The sequence below is a fragment of the Ambystoma mexicanum genome, chromosome 8 (genome assembly GCF_040938575.1).
Source record: "Ambystoma mexicanum isolate Mex_15411 chromosome 8, UKY_AmexF1_1, whole genome shotgun sequence".
Lineage (NCBI taxonomy): Eukaryota > Metazoa > Chordata > Amphibia > Caudata > Ambystomatidae > Ambystoma > Ambystoma mexicanum.
This window is the reverse complement of record NC_090929.1, coordinates 1,383,858,746-1,383,875,311: the sequence shown is the minus strand read 5'-3', so window position 1 is coordinate 1,383,875,311 and position 16,566 is coordinate 1,383,858,746. Positions and strand designations below refer to the sequence as shown.

The 16,566-nt window shown below is 47.5% G+C and overlaps 1 protein-coding gene across 2 annotated transcripts in view; it reads left to right on the top strand.

The window, feature by feature from the left end:
- TEX36 (testis expressed 36) overlaps nt 1–16,566 on the top strand; it is a 238,275-nt gene that overhangs the window by 74,824 nt on the left and 146,885 nt on the right. For both annotated transcript variants that reach the window (XM_069612206.1, XM_069612205.1), the window contains exon 2: nt 7,497–7,625. In XM_069612206.1, the coding sequence (XP_069468307.1) occupies nt 7,497–7,625 (129 nt within the window). The remainder of the gene's footprint in view (nt 1–7,496; nt 7,626–16,566) is intronic.

Genomic DNA, 16,566 nt, shown 5'->3' with positions numbered 1-16,566 from the left:
TGTGAGGGGGCAAGTCCAACTTGACCGCTACTGGATTTACTATGGTAGTGATGGAATAGGGACCAAGGTATCTTGGGTTGAATGTGCGTGGTCCTTTTAGAGGTAGATATTTGGTGGATAACCAGACTTGATCTCCTACTTGATATTGGGGGGCTTCCTTCCGATGTTGGTCTGCTCCTTTCTTGTATTGTTCTTTAGCCCTTTGAAGGTGAGAAACGGCTTCCTTAAAGGCTTGGGTGATTGTAGAATGCAGGTGGTCTACTGCTGGTGTTCCAAGATCTTGGAGTGGATCCAACTCCGAGGTTCGAGGGTGACTACCGTATAAAAGAAAAAACGGGGTCTTCCCAGTTCCCGAGTGGACAGAGGTATTTTAGGCATATTCGGCTATCCAAAGGATATCTTTCCAAGTTTTTTCAGTTTGTTGTAGCATGCAGCGCAAATACTGTTCCAGAGTTTGATTGGTCCTCTCGGTTTGTCCGTCGGTTTGAGGGTGGTGGCTGGTCGAAAGTCTCACATCAATTTGAGCCGACCGACAGCAACTTCGCCAAAAATGAGAAATAAATTGACTACCTCGATCCGAAATTAGAACTGAAGGAAAACCGTGCAGTCGGACGATGTTTTCGAGAAATTCTCGGGCCAGAGTTGCTGCTGTTGGTAAGCCTTTGAGTGGAATGAAATGCGCCATCCTGGAGAATAGGTCCACGATTACGAGGATCGTATTGTATCCGGAGCATGGAGGTAGATCGGTGATGAAGTCCATAGAAAGCGTATGCCAAGGGCAAGGCGGGATGTCAATAGGGCGTAAGAGGCCGGCTGGTTTTTCCTTTTGACTCTTGTTTTGGGCGCATACTCCACAGGACATTATAAAGTCTCTGATATCTTTTTTCCAAGACGGCCACCAGAAGTAGCGCTTGATCTTTTCCGAGGTCTTGGTCATACCGGGATGTCCTTCCATTAAAGAATCGTGATAACAAGAGATTACCTTTTTCTGTAAATCTGTGCTGGGCAGGTATAACCGTTCTTGGAAATATAATAGGTTGTCCTTCACCGTAAAGTCCTTTCCCTGCAGATGCCAATTCTGTATGTCTGCTGGAGTTACCAGTAGCCTGGCTTTATCCTTAACTTCCTCTATGGATTGTGTGGCGATTACACCTAGAATTCTTTGTTCGGGAATGATAGGTACAGGTTTAGGATTGATCAAATGTTCTTCCACTCCCATCCGAGAAAGGGCATCAGCTTTACCGTTTTTTGTACCAGGTCGATAGGTAATTATGAAGTCAAACTCGGCAAAGAATAGTGCCCAACGGAGTTGCCTAGAGGGTTGAGCTTTTGCGGTTTTCAAATATTGCAGGTTTCGGTGATCTGTAATCACAGTAACGGTGTGTCGGGCCCCCAGAAGATAATGCCGCCAAGCCTTAAAGGCGGACTTGATAGCTAGAAGTTCCTTATCAGTAATAGTGTAATTGATTTCAGGAGGCGAGAATTTGCGGGACCAAAATGCCAGGGGATGCAACTGATTGGTTACTGGGTCCTTTTGTGATAGAACTGCCCCCATGGCAAGGCTCGAAGCATCAGTTTCAACGATGTAGGGGAGTTCTGGGCGAGGATGTTTTAAGATCGGTGCAGAGATAAATCTAGTCTTCAAATGCTGGAAAGCTTGTTCCGCCTCGGTAGACCATTCAAAACGTTTGTTTTTCTTTAACAAGGCAGTGATGGGCTGGACTATTCGAGAGAATTCGGGGATAAACCTGCGGTAAAAGTTAGCGAAGCCTAACATGCTTTGAACACCTTTTACGGAGGATGGCGATGGCCATTTGAGAATTGCATCGACCTTCTTTGAATCCATACGCACTCCGCTAGGTGATAATATGAATCCCAAGAATTCAACATCAGTCACGTTGAAAACACATTTTTCCAACTTAGCGAAAAGTTTGTGTTGACGCAATCTCTCGAGGACCATTTTCACGTGTTTCCGATGAAGAATAAACGAGGATGTCGTCAATGTAAACAACAACACACACATCTATGAGCTCTCTGAGGACATCGTTCATAAAATATTGAAAGGCGGCCGGGGCATTGCAAAGTCCGAAGGGCATGACCTGATATTCAAATAGCCCATACTTGGTGCGGAAGGCCGTCTTACATTCATCGCCCTCTTTTACTCGTACCAAGTGGTAGGCTCCTCTAAGATCCAGCTTTGTATATATGCATGCTTTTCTGACTTGGTCCAGGAGTTCAGGGATCAAAGGTAACGGATAACTATTCTTAACGGTGATCTGGTTCAGGGCACGATAATCTATACAAGTTCTAAGGTCCCCTTCTTTTTTTAGAACGAAGAACAAAGCTGAGGAAGCAGGGGACTTGGAAGGACAAATAAACCCATTCGCTAGGTATTGATCCAGGTATTGTCGGAGGTGAAGATTCTCAGGCTCGGTGAGGGCATAAATTCTACTACAAGGAGGAGTAGATCCAGGTATCAGGTCTATCTGGCAGTCATAAGACCTATGAGGAGGTAGAGAGTTAGCCTGATCCTTCCGGAAAACATCTTGGAATTCTAGGTATTCAGGAGGTAACTGGGGAGCCTCCGAGGAAATTGCTGCCAGTGCAACACCAGGTCGAGGGTGACAAGTAGAGACACATTCTGGAAACTGAACCGTTCTTGCTCGCCAATCGATCTGAGGATTGTGCTTCTCTAACCAAGGAATTCCTAGAATAATCTGGAACTGAGGGGCCTTGATCACATCGAACACGATCTTCTCATGGTGTCCATCTTGACTTACTAGCGTCACTTCTTGGGTGGTATGCGTTACTGGTCCGGAGGCTATCTCCGTACCATCCACCGTAGTAATGACGTCCTTTACAGCCTTTGGACAAAGAGTCAGATTCATCCTCAAAACCATTTCATGATCCACATAATTGCCGATGGCACCGCTGTCGACGTAAGCTTCAATCGCATGTAATCGATCCGGATGTTCAGGGCTAATGAGGACCATAGGTATCACGAAATGCGAGGTCACTGAACTGGTTTTAACGCTCGGCAAGAGGACCTCTATTCTTGTCGGGCGAGGTCGTTTCCCTGCTCAGAGTTTGTGACCCTGGTAACTGCAGCTTCTATTGCCTTCTTGGCTGGTTTCACCGGACAGTCTCGAAGAAAGTGCCCCGAGTTTCCGCAATAGAGGCATAATTGCAGCTGTTTTCTCCTTTCCCGCTCCTTTTGTGTTAGTGGTCCTTTCAGGCCCCCTATTTGCATGGGTTCCCCGGAGTCTACTCTTTTGGTAGGAGTTGGTGGTTTGGAAAATACTCGAGCATCAAACTTGGAACGATCGGTCTTCCTGTTCTGCAGTCTGTGGTCAATTTGAACGACTAAGTCAATATAGTCCGAACAGTCTTGCGGGGGATTCACTACTTGGGCTAACACATCTTTGAGCTCTCCACGTAGACCTCTATAAAACAGCGTAATCCTTTTGTCCTCAGGCCATCGAGTTTCCACTATCAGTCTGTTGAAAGACGCAATACAAGCCAAAAGGTCTTGATTACCCTGTCGCAATGAAAGGAGCTCATTGTCCAAGGCCTGCCCCTGTGAATGTCTTGCAAACAGTTTTTCCATACTGAGCTGAAAAGCTTGAAAATCATGGAGAACCGGATCATCTTGATTAACTAGAGGGATCGACCAGTCTGCCGCATTGCCACTAAGGTACGAAAGCTACCTTAGCTTGATCAGTTGGAAAGGCTGCTGGCCGGCATAAGAAGTGCAACCGGCACTGATTAATAAATACTGCAAACCTCTTTGGGTCACCAGAAAATCGTTCGGGCGGAGCCAGAGGTACATTCCCAGGTAGGTTGATCTGCACTGGGTTCGTAGAGGATGTTGAAGGAAGATTTGCCCCTGATGCGGGTAACAGAGTTTGTCCGGCTTGTGACTGTAGCAATTGTCTAGCGAGATCGTCTGTTCGCTCCTTGGAAATAATCAGTTCCCTTCTTAGAGCATTCGTTTCCTGACGGGCTGCATGCACTTCTGCTCTTAGTTCCCCCAAGTAACTGGGCTAGCTGGTCGGTATCCGAGGTTTCCATAGCGCCTGGGTGGGAGTTTTGCGGTAGGCTTTGTGTTCTGTAACGCTCACCTGATTCCCGCAGAGGTGCCGGTCTTGACTGGGTGAATGCCGTATCTTCAAAGGTGATGTGTAACACACGGTTGGCTCTTTGGGCTGGACCTCTGTGCACTGTATGTCTGACTTGAAGAGTAAGATGTCTGCAGATAGAAAATATGGGATTAATGAACTGGGGTTATTGGGTGCCTCTCTCCTCTTTCCTTTCTCTTCTCCTGTAGAACCCCAAAGGTTAACGCCCTCACCTTAGGTAAGTGAACGCCGAGCTCTCCATCTGCCTCGGGGCAGGGTGCCGTAACCAGTTTCTTCACTGGATAAGGGTGCAGGCCTCTTGACCTCAGAGGACTGCTGTCCGTCGTTAACTGCACGAACGGTAAGTTCTGGGCACTTCAAATGTCTTAAAAGTCTTTTGTAATGATATCTCTTGTTTTGCAGGGTTCCGGCGATGGCGGATGGCGGGCTGATGAGAGTTGAGGATCGAACCCGCGTGAGGAATAGAAGCGCCTGGAAGCACGTAAGTAAGCGCTTGTAGCCTGCTTCACGATGCGCACTAACTGTCCCTTTTATCTTGCAGGTACAAGTTCGGAGTTTTAGAGAAGCTGAAGGGTGCTGGAATACCCACTGGATTCGGCGTGGGAAGGAGTAATGGCACGTGAGTAATAAAGTTGCCCAATGTCTTTAAACGCACCTTCTTTTGTCTTTCAGATGCGGGATGCAGCGCCGAAGGCCTCCGGAGCGTGCGAAGAGCTGGTAAGCTTTTGTCTTTCAGATGCCGGAATGCAGTGCGAAGACCTCCGGAGCATGCGAAGAGTAGGTAAGCCTTTGTCTTTCAGATGCCGGAATGCAGCGCGAGGCGTTGGTGACAGCCGATGGACCAGGTAAGAGATGCGCTGCCACTGAAGACCGTAGTGCTAACCTGTTCTTTCTTTGTCCTTACAGGTGCTGCTGAAGACTGGATTCCAGGATGGTAAGCCTTTGTTCCCTTAGGCCCAGGATCAGAAGCAGAAGACACGATGAGCGTTCTGCTGCAGAGAATGCAGAATAACACAAAGCAAGATTCATCCATCGGGTGTGGTTTAAATAGCCTCCTGTAGTGCTTAGGTGTCTCCTTCCACAGCCTCGCCTAGGTAAGAAAAGAGTTCCTGCTTTCCAGAAGAGTTCCAGTGTTCTGAACCTAGGGAGTGGCTCCTGCCCCACCCAACAGGAAAAGTAGTCCCAAACAGAAGAGGATCAGGGGTTCAACTGGCAGGTAAGTAAGCAGCATGGTCTGCTGCAGGTAAGTCCACCCAAGCATTATGAGCCCGGCGCTTCCAGCGCTGGGACTGGGCATCTTTATGAGCCTGGTGCCACTGGCGCCAGGACAGGATCCAAAAGGTCCCAATTGGGACTGGCTGGCACTCGGAACCAGGGTTATGGGTCTGCTTCCAAGGGAGTCGGGCAATTCCTGATCTTTTGGAATCATGACATAAATGCCTGGCCAAGCAGGCACTAGCTACTTGGCCAGTCATTTCACATCTCACACTACCAGTCGCTCTTAGAGAGCAACCCAAGCGCACTGCCTCTCTATACCTAGGTATAAATTTCCGACAGCGGGTAGCTCCAGCTTTCCTGTCCTGGCCGTCAAACTTTGGAACTCGCTCCCCCTCCCACTCAGAGCTGAAACCTCCTTCCATGCCTTCAAGAGCAAAGCCAAACTGGGGCTCCTGGCCCATCTCCTCAAGGTTAAACTCATCACCCGCGACTGTTTCTTACCTAATTCTTTGCTCAATTTGCCCTCCATCATGTACTGTATATTCTGTAATTATTGTAAAATTCCATCCAAGTGTTGCATTTCTAGATTTGTACTGTTGATTTCATTGTGTAACATAACAGAAGATATGCGCCCAGATGCCTGTGGGCCAGGTGCGCTATACAAATAAAACAAATACAAATGGATCAGTTTAGAAATTTCAAGAACATGCTTAGGACTGTTGTTTCTGTGAACATTTTGGTAGATCCATTATATTAAAAAAGGACATAACTTGATGTGGCACCTTTGAGAAATGCTGCAACCATGCAACACACACCTGCAACACCGGAGTTTCTGAGTGGGTTAAATGCAGAGGTTCTCACACAGAGAAAGGCAATCTGGTCTGGACTCAGCCTCAGATGTATGTGTATGCTCACCTTGCCCTGGGCATTGACAGTACCCCTGCATCCCACAGGCCTATCTCCTCTGACTACATTGGGGCTCATATTCAAGTTCACTGTGATTTGCCGGTGGGAACCCGTTACGTTTACACTTTCACGTACACGAGTCCCTGCCGCCGAATTGTCCTCATTCGAACGGTGGAGTCCAAAAGGGGAGGGGCAAAAAGGCAGCAAACGCGCTTGTACGCTGCCCTTTCGCTTTCCGCTGTGAAAATTATGTGAACGCTGTCTGCCATGTACGGATAGCCGGCAGCGTTTACAATGGATTCCTATGGAGTCTGACTGCTTTTTGCTGGTGCAAAAAGCAGACGAACTCCATAAGAAACCCCACATTTTGCGCCGGCATGAAAATACATGCCGGCGCAAATGCTAGAGTATTTGTATGGCTGAGAGGAAGGGAGCGGCGGAAATGTAAGTTATGTTCCGCCCCTACTCACGGTCATACAAATCAAGGAAAATGAGAGCTCAAAATGAGCTCCATTATAGTGCCCAGCAATACCTGAGGTTTGCCCAGACATTGGGCCACATTACGCGGTAGGCGGTAGCCATGGCGCTATTAGCGCCATGACTACCCCCTTACCGCATTCCGGGTCCGTATTCCCGGAATAGGGACTTACCGGGTCATTCCGATCTTGGAGGACCCGGCAAATCCCCATTCCGGGAACCATTCCCCATTCCCATTTGAGCCGCCATAGGGCTCAATGGAAATGGGGATGGAGCTAATAACCGGCTCGCTGTTAGTAGGCCCGTTATTAGCTCTGAAGTCCCTCAACGGGTCCCTTCCCTAACGCCTGGTAAAACCAGGCGTTAGGGAAGGGACCCACTAAGGGACCTCGTAGTAGGGCGGTAAGGGATTACCGGTAAGGGCACCGGTGCCGGTAATCCCTTACCGCCTACCGTGTAATGAGGCCCATTCTCCCTTCATGTCCTCGCCCTGTAACCGCTGAGGTAAGCATGCTCCATGTCCAGCGGGTGATACTATAGATGCGTTAGGATATGATACAAGTATATAACACTGCAATTAATAATTACAATACTCCTTTCTAACAATTCACACATTTTGTTCGTATCGTTTGAAAGCCCCAAACTCATCAATATTTATAATGAACTATGACATCTTTTTGTGAGTATTTTAACAGTAGTTTGTCTTTTTATCCGGGCATTTAGAAGATATCAAAGACATGTTATTTTCAATTTCAGTTTCCTCATTCGGACGGATTCCAAAGTGTGACAATGCCAAGTACAATGGCCATGTTAAAACATACAGAGCTATTAAAAGCGCAGGACCCCGAGTGGAGACGACCACTGAAGTTTGCTGGTAAAACACAAGTAAGACGCCATCCACAACATAGGAATGTGTATTCTAAACTCACTGCAAGAAATATACCCCATTAAGCCATGGCTATGTGTATTTCATATAGTTCAATGTGACGATGAACATTGTTTCATAACAATATTTTATGACGAAACACACAAACACCTCATTAGAACACATTATTTAAAAAGATGTACTTACTTCTAATGGCACGGACTTGTTGTGGATTTCAAAATGGGTGAAAGATGGGCAAGCCTATTTCCTACTTATATAGTTTTCTTATCTTTTTATTTTTTATATGGTTTAATATATGCTTGAATATGTTCTCTAGTTAATGGAAGTGTGTTTGACGGATGCAGAATTGGGAGGGGGGGGTTGTGTGGGTAGTGGGTTTGTTTTTAATGTCTGAGGATTTTGGATCTATTATTACAATGTATCTGTATTTCTATGAACTATGTGTTTAAAAGCTAATGAAAATATTTTCATAATATTTCCATAACGGTATGGCCTTCAGTGCGCAATGGTGGATGCCACTTGACTGAGCTCCACGGCGCAATGCCAGGATATGAGTGTAGCATTCTATTTGTCAGGGGCCCTGACACCCCTTTTCATGTCTAATCATTGTTGTGCAGGAAACACGTCGTCTGTGTTTCCTTCTGGGGTCTTCAATTATATTGTACGTTCTAATAAAGTGAGAGGTACTTCACACGGCGCCTGCTGCCCCTTATTTAATGGTGCATTAGTCCCGGAGTGAGCTTCTTCCTACACCATAACACTGGCGACGAGGTGACAACGGGTCCGTGCCCGCTGCTGCACACCGGTGCACACCTATAAATCAGAGTGTTCTCTGCCGCGCACCGCCGTTTCTACAACGTGGTTGCCCGAAAGCACTGTCGACTGCCTGCCGCACAGCAGTGTGCCCGCTCTCCTTATTTGTTCCGCCTCGAGCGCAGCCAGCGTCTTACCTGGCCCGGTAGCACACACCAGGCTTCCGTCGGCTGCTGTAAACTTACCTTTTCTAACCTTACCTTCTCTCTCCTTGTTGATAGTTCTTTTCTCCCGTCTCTGGCAGCGCCAAAATGCCTCGGCGAACGTGCACTTTATAAAATACATTAACATAACAAAAGTGTGTAATCGCATGTGCAGGCCCCACAGCACGCTGCAAAGGCATCTAATCACCCCTGCAGGCCCACCAGCAGTGTATGGGCTGAAACTGTGTGAAGCTGTGCCCTAAGTGTTCCAGTCCAGAACATATCATATTAAGGTGGCTGAGCCCTGTTGTACTGCAGAGGACACCAGCACAAGGCAACTTCTCCAGCCAGCAGTACAAGAAGTGGAAGTGACTGCTTAAAGTGTGGCACAGACCAGTACCAGGTGAGGAGCTGTCCAGAAAATGTGGGCAGAGGAGCCCTCTGCGTCCACGCTGGCCACCCCTTCCGTTTACTCACCCATTACACCCACCCATCATGGACCCCAGCAGGAGAGTTTTCAGTTGCAAGGGGTACCACCCTTTGACATCACCCAACACAAGCAGTCTGGGGCCCAGGTGGGCCAGATGGTTGTTGGACTTTTATGTATATGTAGACGCCCTGGGGTGAGGGACCAACGAAGGCTACAAGGTCTCCTGATGCACATGTTGGAGCACACGGTACACCACAGACCACTGTCTTCTACAGAGACATCATAGATTCATTGAACGTGTACTTCGCCCCACATCGAAACATTGGGCCTCATTACGAGTATGGAGGCAGCCATGCCCTTAACAAGGGCATGGCTGCCTCCATACCGGGTTCCAGTACCGGGTTCTGTGAATGGGGATGTACCGGGTCATTCCAACCTTGGAGGACCCAGTATTTCCTCCTTCACAAAACCAATCCCCATTCCCATGTGAGCCCCCATAGGGCTCAATGGGGATGGAGCTAATAACGGGCCCGTTAAAAACGGGCCCGTTATTAGCTCCTTGGTCCCCTCGCGGGACCCGGAAAGGACGTCTGGTTTTACCAGACATCTGTTCCGGGTCCCGCGAGGGGACCTCGTAATCGGGCATCCCGTAATGAATGGTTCCGGTCCCGTACCGGCACCCTTCATTACGGGAGCGCCATGGCTGTAATGAGGCCCATTGACTACCACAGGCATGTTTTCCATATGACCACTCAGGACAAGGGCGAAACCTTGAATTTATTTGTCATGAGGCTGAGGGAGAGAGTGAAATATTGCGATTTTGATAATTACTCCACCGAAAAGGCTCTCTGTTCCCAATTAATTGATGGCTGCGAGTCCCTGGACTTTTTTCAAGAGGCTACTCAAGATGAGGATATCCTTAGAGGAAATGTTCATGTTGGCAAGGGCCGACATGGCCATTGACAGACAGGCCAAATCCATGGGCAAAGTTCCAATCTCTCTAGCAGCCACAGCCCCTCTGTGTCAAATACAGGCAACAGGCAAAGCACGCAAGGACAAACTGAGATGCTACAAGTGCGGCTAAGACTTCCCTCATGAATGGACGTGTCCAGCCATGGGGCATCGGTGTGATGCCTGTGGTGAAGAAAATCACTTTAAGTCCTTGTGCAAAGCATCAAGATAGGGGTCATAACAATCAGAGAAACGATATTCAGGAAGGTCATCAGAGGGACAGAAGATTACGTCTCGAAGGTTCTCGCCTCACTGTAGCAGATGAAGCTCCCCAGATCAGCGTTGCAAGCCACCTAGGAGTCCCAAGCACACTACAGGGTGTCGATATGAAAGCTGCAGACCAAACACGCCAGATGAACAGAAGCGAAGGTCCTCAAGACAACAGTTGCTTTACATTGAGTCATCTCCCAGATGTCCATCAGGATCTGAGTCATCAGCAAGTGGCGAGAGGAAAAGACAGTAAGTTCATGCCATCGGTAACTGAACAGCAACATAATTCAGCCTGACATTGCCCCTACAGCTGCAAGGCAGCATCGAAGAGTTTCTCATCAACACTGGCGCCACTGTAAAGGTCATGAGCGAGACCATCCATACTACCATTAAGCACACCACTAGATTGAAACCCTCGGATATCAGCATTTATGCATACAGGGCACATAAGCAGCTTCCTTGCAAAGCAATGTGCAAGTGCACCTGTTCCTACAAGGACAAGGCTGAGAAAGTGAGAATGTATGTGTTAAAAGGTGACGTGCTCGGAAGCAGCATACTGAGTTTCAAATCGTCAATCAAGATGGGTTTAGTACACATCATGTATGGAATACAATCGGCGTGAGTAGAGTGCTCACTTTGACATCTGTGCAGAGCCTGCTGTTCCCGACAGGGCCAAACTCAGCCTTTCATCCTTCCGAGGTCGATAAATGAGCACCACACACCGTGGGTAATAATAAGCAGCGCTCAGATACCTGAAGGTTCGTAGCGCTATATAAATGCTAAATTATTATTATTATTATTATTATATATCTGAAATCCCAAAGACATGGTCGTTCAAATATTCTCATCACTTTACCAAGGTCTGGGTAAAACAAAATGGAAACAAATAAACCTCCATATTCACAAACACATAAAGCCGACAGCTCAGCACTATAGAGGGATTCCTCTGAACATTCAAGTACAGGCGGAACAAGAGTTGAAATCCCTCCTTGATCAGGACATTAGAGAGCATGTGAATAGCCCAACGCCATAGGTTTCCACCATTGTGCCAGTGCCCAAAAGCGAACACAGCGAAAATATAAGATTATGTGTCCACATGAGAATGCCAAATCAAGCGATAGAAAGAGAAAGGCACCTCTCACCCGCATGACCGATATGATGCGCCTGCTGCATGGAGCCAAGGTGTTTTCTAAATTAGACCTCAACAAAGGCTATCATCAGTTGGAGTTGCACCCGGACAACAGGTATATTACCACAGTCACAATGCATGTAGGACTGTTCAGGTACAAGCGTTTAAGCTTTGGTGTGTCATCACTCCCTGACATTTTTCAAAATGAGATTAACCCAGTCATTAAGCACATTCCCCAGTGCTTAAACTATAGTGATGACATTTTGATTTTCGCCAGCACACAAAATGCCCACAATGACACCCACGGTCTGCATGGCATTACAACAAGCAAATTTGACCCTAAATCTTAACAAGTGTGAGTTTAGCAAGTCCATTTTTAAAACGTTTGGACACATCTTCTCATGTGATGGCCTATCGCCGGATCTGGTGAAAGTTCAGGCACTGGCCGATACACCCACTCCATCTTCCATCTCAGCGGTGCAGCAGTCCCTTTTAGGGATGGCCAGCTACTGTACGAGGTTCATCAAAGACTTTGCGTCCGTCAACATGCCGTTGCGCCTCCTCACAGCAAAGGGACAAGAGTTCTTCTGGTCCAATGAGGGCAAGGCCGCGTTCCAGGAGATCAAGTCTTGCATTTTTTCAGCTGCCTGCACGTCATACTACGACCCAGAACTGGAGACAGAAGTTAGGGTTGACACAAGTTCTTTGGGTCATACTAGTAGAATACAAAAGAGGATCAAACTCTCCAGTGTAGGAGGGCTCCATGCACCATTGACATCTACTACACTGCATGCTAGCTGTTCTTCCCCGCCTTATAATTCCTTTCACTTAGGCTTTGCGGGTCTGGGTCGAAAAGGGCAATGGCACTTCCCTCCTTGTCGTCCTTTGGGTTATCGCCCCCTTTCTCCTCCTCTTGAACTGCCGCCCTGGAATAGCTGCCTCCTCATGCGGTCTGCCTTGCTCCAAGTGTGCTCTTGTGCTCCACCTTTTATGCCTGTCGGGAAAGGAAAGGGCTGTCAGGTGTGTGTAGTTATTGTCAATTTCCTGACTCTGTCTGACCCTTTTGTTGGCACATATCAGGTAAACTGCCCTGTTGTTAGTCCGTTGTCTTTCATGGTTTAAGAAAGCGTTTGTGTCGGAAAGGGGAGAGGGATTAGAGTTTAGTAGGGGGGATTATGGGAATGGTGATGTTTTGTAAAAACAGACTGGGAATTCTGGAAATAATATTCAGAGGGACGCGGGGAAGAACGACTGTGAGTATTTGGATACACAACGGGAAAACTGGGATTCTGGGAGATGTATTCTCCTAGTGCAGCAGGGTTTGAGTTCCTATTGGATTTACTAGATGTGGAGGGATTTCTGTATTCGGGCAAGGGAGATTCTTTGGGTGTAAAGGAGGTTGTTTTGGAGCAGCCTATAAAGGCCTCAAGGACTTTGTCCTCTTTGTCCTCTTTCCCGATGGAATACCGCGTCTCACCTGGGGTTGCCCTGGGTAGGGGAACCCTGAGCACAACCCTGGGTTCCCCTACCCAGGTGATCGTCCCTCACTCATCCACCCCCAGGGTTGGGATCTGAGAGGGCCAGCCTTTCCCTGGCCACCTGAATAAGAGATTCTCGAGGTCTACTTGGGAGAATGCCCTCTGGTTTCTCACAAGGGGCTCCTGACAACCTTTTTCAGGTCTAATCATTGTTGGCCAGGAAACACGTCATCTCTGTTTCCTGCCTGGTTCTTCAGCCGAACCCGTGGTGATCAGTGAAGGATGGTGTTGGAGGGAGTGAAGTCAGGTGCCAATGCCTCAGCCATATCCCATCAGCTCACAGAAAGAGCTGACACTGTGGCACAGTGAATAGCTGGACTGGTGTGGAGAGAACCACCTGCACTCTGATGGCCCTCTGGAGCGCAGTATGCCCTGACATTTTCACCTTGCCCATATTGTTTGGGTTGAGGGGGGCGGGGGAGTTCCTTGAACATGGCTAGTGAGCTGACCTGGACGACACACGCCCGTAAGTACATCATGGATCTCAGAGTTCCCTAATAGAGACCCTTGTGGCTCCTGTGACCTTGAACAGTGACCCCTACTATCCCCTACATAACCCACCTGCAGCCCTGTGAGGGGCTCTGGCTTAGAGAGTTTGGTGATGCCCCCTTTAAGGCTGGGAGTCATGACCATGTCATGACATGCTCCTAATAAAAGGAGCCACGTGCGGCAGTGTGGCGGTAGACTCCATGAATGGAACACCTTTGTCCGGCTCTGTTATTTGGGTAACGTTGTGTGCTCACAGCATTGTGTGTGCTAGTTCTGTCTGATCACGGAGCCCTCCGGATAAGACCGTGTCACCAGCCCTGCTTTTGCAAGGTTGTGTGCCCACGGCCAACCCTCAAGCCTATGTGAGCATGGCAATCTCACCCCCAACCACATGGTCATGGCAACGATCCAGTGGGTCTGTTTGCCCACACAGTCTCCCACAACAGGGAGAGGGTATTCCACCTACTCTTGTGCAAAGTCTGCTTGATACTGTGACCGCCAGTTCTGAGTTGGGGGCCTATTTGATAAGCACGTGACCATTGTCCAGGTCAACGCAACTCCAGTGCCGGGACTGCGGATTGACTCCCAGGCAACTAAGTCAGATCTCCAAAACTTCCTGGCAGAACTTAAATCGGAAATACACCGCAGCGTTGCAGAACTCTCACAAAAGGTGGCTTCCATGAACAAACAGTTCACTAAGGTGGAACACCGGGTAGATGAGATCGAAAACTCCACATGTGACCAAGCTAATGAACTTTTAGGGCTCCCGAACAGAGTGGAAATGCTATAGGCATTGGGAGACTCCCTAATGGCGAAACAGGAGGACATAGAGAATCGCTTCAGGAGGAATAATCTTAGAGTGCACGAGAGGGCCAGAGGCGTCCTTGACCAGGATCTTGAATGCTATGTGCAGGACCTCTTCCGGGAAACTCTAGCATCGCTGAGAATAGAGCACCTGGTCTAGCTGGAAATGTCCCAACAGGTTTATTCTGCTTCCCAAAAGAGAGATATCTGTCGCCTGGCATCCTTACAAGGTTGCATTTGTTCCAGCTAAAAGAAAAGATTCTGAAGGGGACCAGACAAAATGGTGTGACTGTTTTTTGCTTTGCCTGGAACTTTCACCATCTACACTCTATAAACCCAGAGCTCTATGCAATGTAACTACATGGCTTCGAGCAAAGAGAATTTAGTATAGCTGGTCTCCACTAGCGTTCCACCCCCACGAAGATCACACCTGGTCCATATCTAATCCCCGGGATGCAGAGGACGTACTTCGCTTTGAGGCCCTGCACACACTTGAAAACCTGCCTACAAAAGATCTTATGCCATGAAGATGCTCATTGGCACGCAGCGGATGGGCCTGAGCAACTAAGTACCCAGAGAAATCGAACATCATACACCACCCTAATTCCTGGATGGGAATATTGGAACCAGGCCCCACTACATGACTGTCTTCTCCAACACCTCCACAGCATGTGCTTGGCACCATTGATAACATTATTGATACTTTTCTACTAGGGGTCTGGCCAAAAGACTATATTTTTACAACAACGATTTCTCTAACCTGGAGGGGCGTGACGTGTCAGCCCTACTTCCCACAAGAGCTAAAAATAAGACAGAAGCTCACAAGCTTAACTGTTCACTCATTCCTTTTCCCCTCTCACTTTATTTTCCATGTTGTATGTCAATTGTTATCAATCTGGATCTTACAGATTATTTCACACATTTATTGATAAAGGTTCATTTGGTCAAATGGGTGGTCAAATTCTCAATGCTTGCACTTGACTGCAGACATGATTACAAAAGGACAGAGAACTAAAACAGTGCTTGCCACAAACCCTAGCAGAGCTCAGAATAATTTCCTTCATTGTCCAAGGGTTAATTTTCCCTTTGAAGTGCAGACAGATTTTATCTACACTTTCACAGCTAAAAGCGCATATAGCTAATCTTCAAGAAACCCATCTCCTGAGGCATGCTGCATGCTGTCTAGGCACCCTAGGCACTTCCTAGCCCAATTAATTGCTAGGGAGGGCAGTGGAGTAAGAGATGTGGCTCTTCTTTTTCCTAAAGATTAACCCTTCACAAAACATGCCATTCTTAAAGATCCCTAGGTTACCTAATGTTTAGAGGAGGTCTCTTAGGCCACCAGTTCACAATCTATGCCCCTAACAAAAAACAAAAACATGTTTTCTTTAACCTACTCCCTAAAATAGCAGCATTTGTAGAATCACATACTGAAGGGAGGGGACTTTAACATGATCAAATCTCACACAAGACAAAACACTTGCAGATACTGCCACAGACCATAAGATCGCACAGGCCTTGATAAACCATTTGAAAAATCTAAATATTCTGGATGCATGGAAATTTTAACATGGGGACAAGAGGGATTTCTCCTTCTACTTCGTCCAACGTGGACACGTATAGATTTGATCTTGATTTCCTTGTCCCTAATTCCCTGTGTCACTGAAATCAAAAGAGGCATTAGAGCCCCCTCAGACCACTCCCCCACAGAGGCCATAATATGGGTAGATCTTAATCCTCTCCACAATCCCCATCTGGTACACCTTTATGGCTGTCATTAGAGGTGAACTGATATCAAAAACCACGGTCTAAATCAGAGTTGGAGACCAGATTCATGTGGACCTGGAGGCGGAGGTGGAGAGGTGCGAGAGATCCCTCAAGTCTAGGACTTCTCTCAGAGACTAGAGAGCCTTTAGACTCGCCCAGGACAAATTAGAGGCTCATCCCTCTGATAGAACTGCATAATTCCTAATACGATCCAAGCAAGCCTACTACACCAATGGAAACAAGGCAAATATATCACTAGTGTTTGAACTGCTGAAGACTAAAAATCGAAACTATATAGCCAAATTAAAGGACTTTAACGGAGACACATTTTTCGATGAAAAATAAAAAATTCATATTGCATTCCATTTTTTCTCACAAATTATGGCAGGCAACCCTCCACTTTTGGGAAATCCAGATGGCTTCCTACAACACATAATCCTCCCCCGCCTGTCAAACTCCCACTAGACTCTATTGGAAGCCCTGATTTCATCTGAGGAGATGGAGACTGCTGTCACATAAGGCCCCAGGTCCTGTCGGCTTCACCCCACTTTTAAACTGTTTAGAGCCCAATCTACCTCCAGCCTGTCTAAATTATCCAACTCCTTC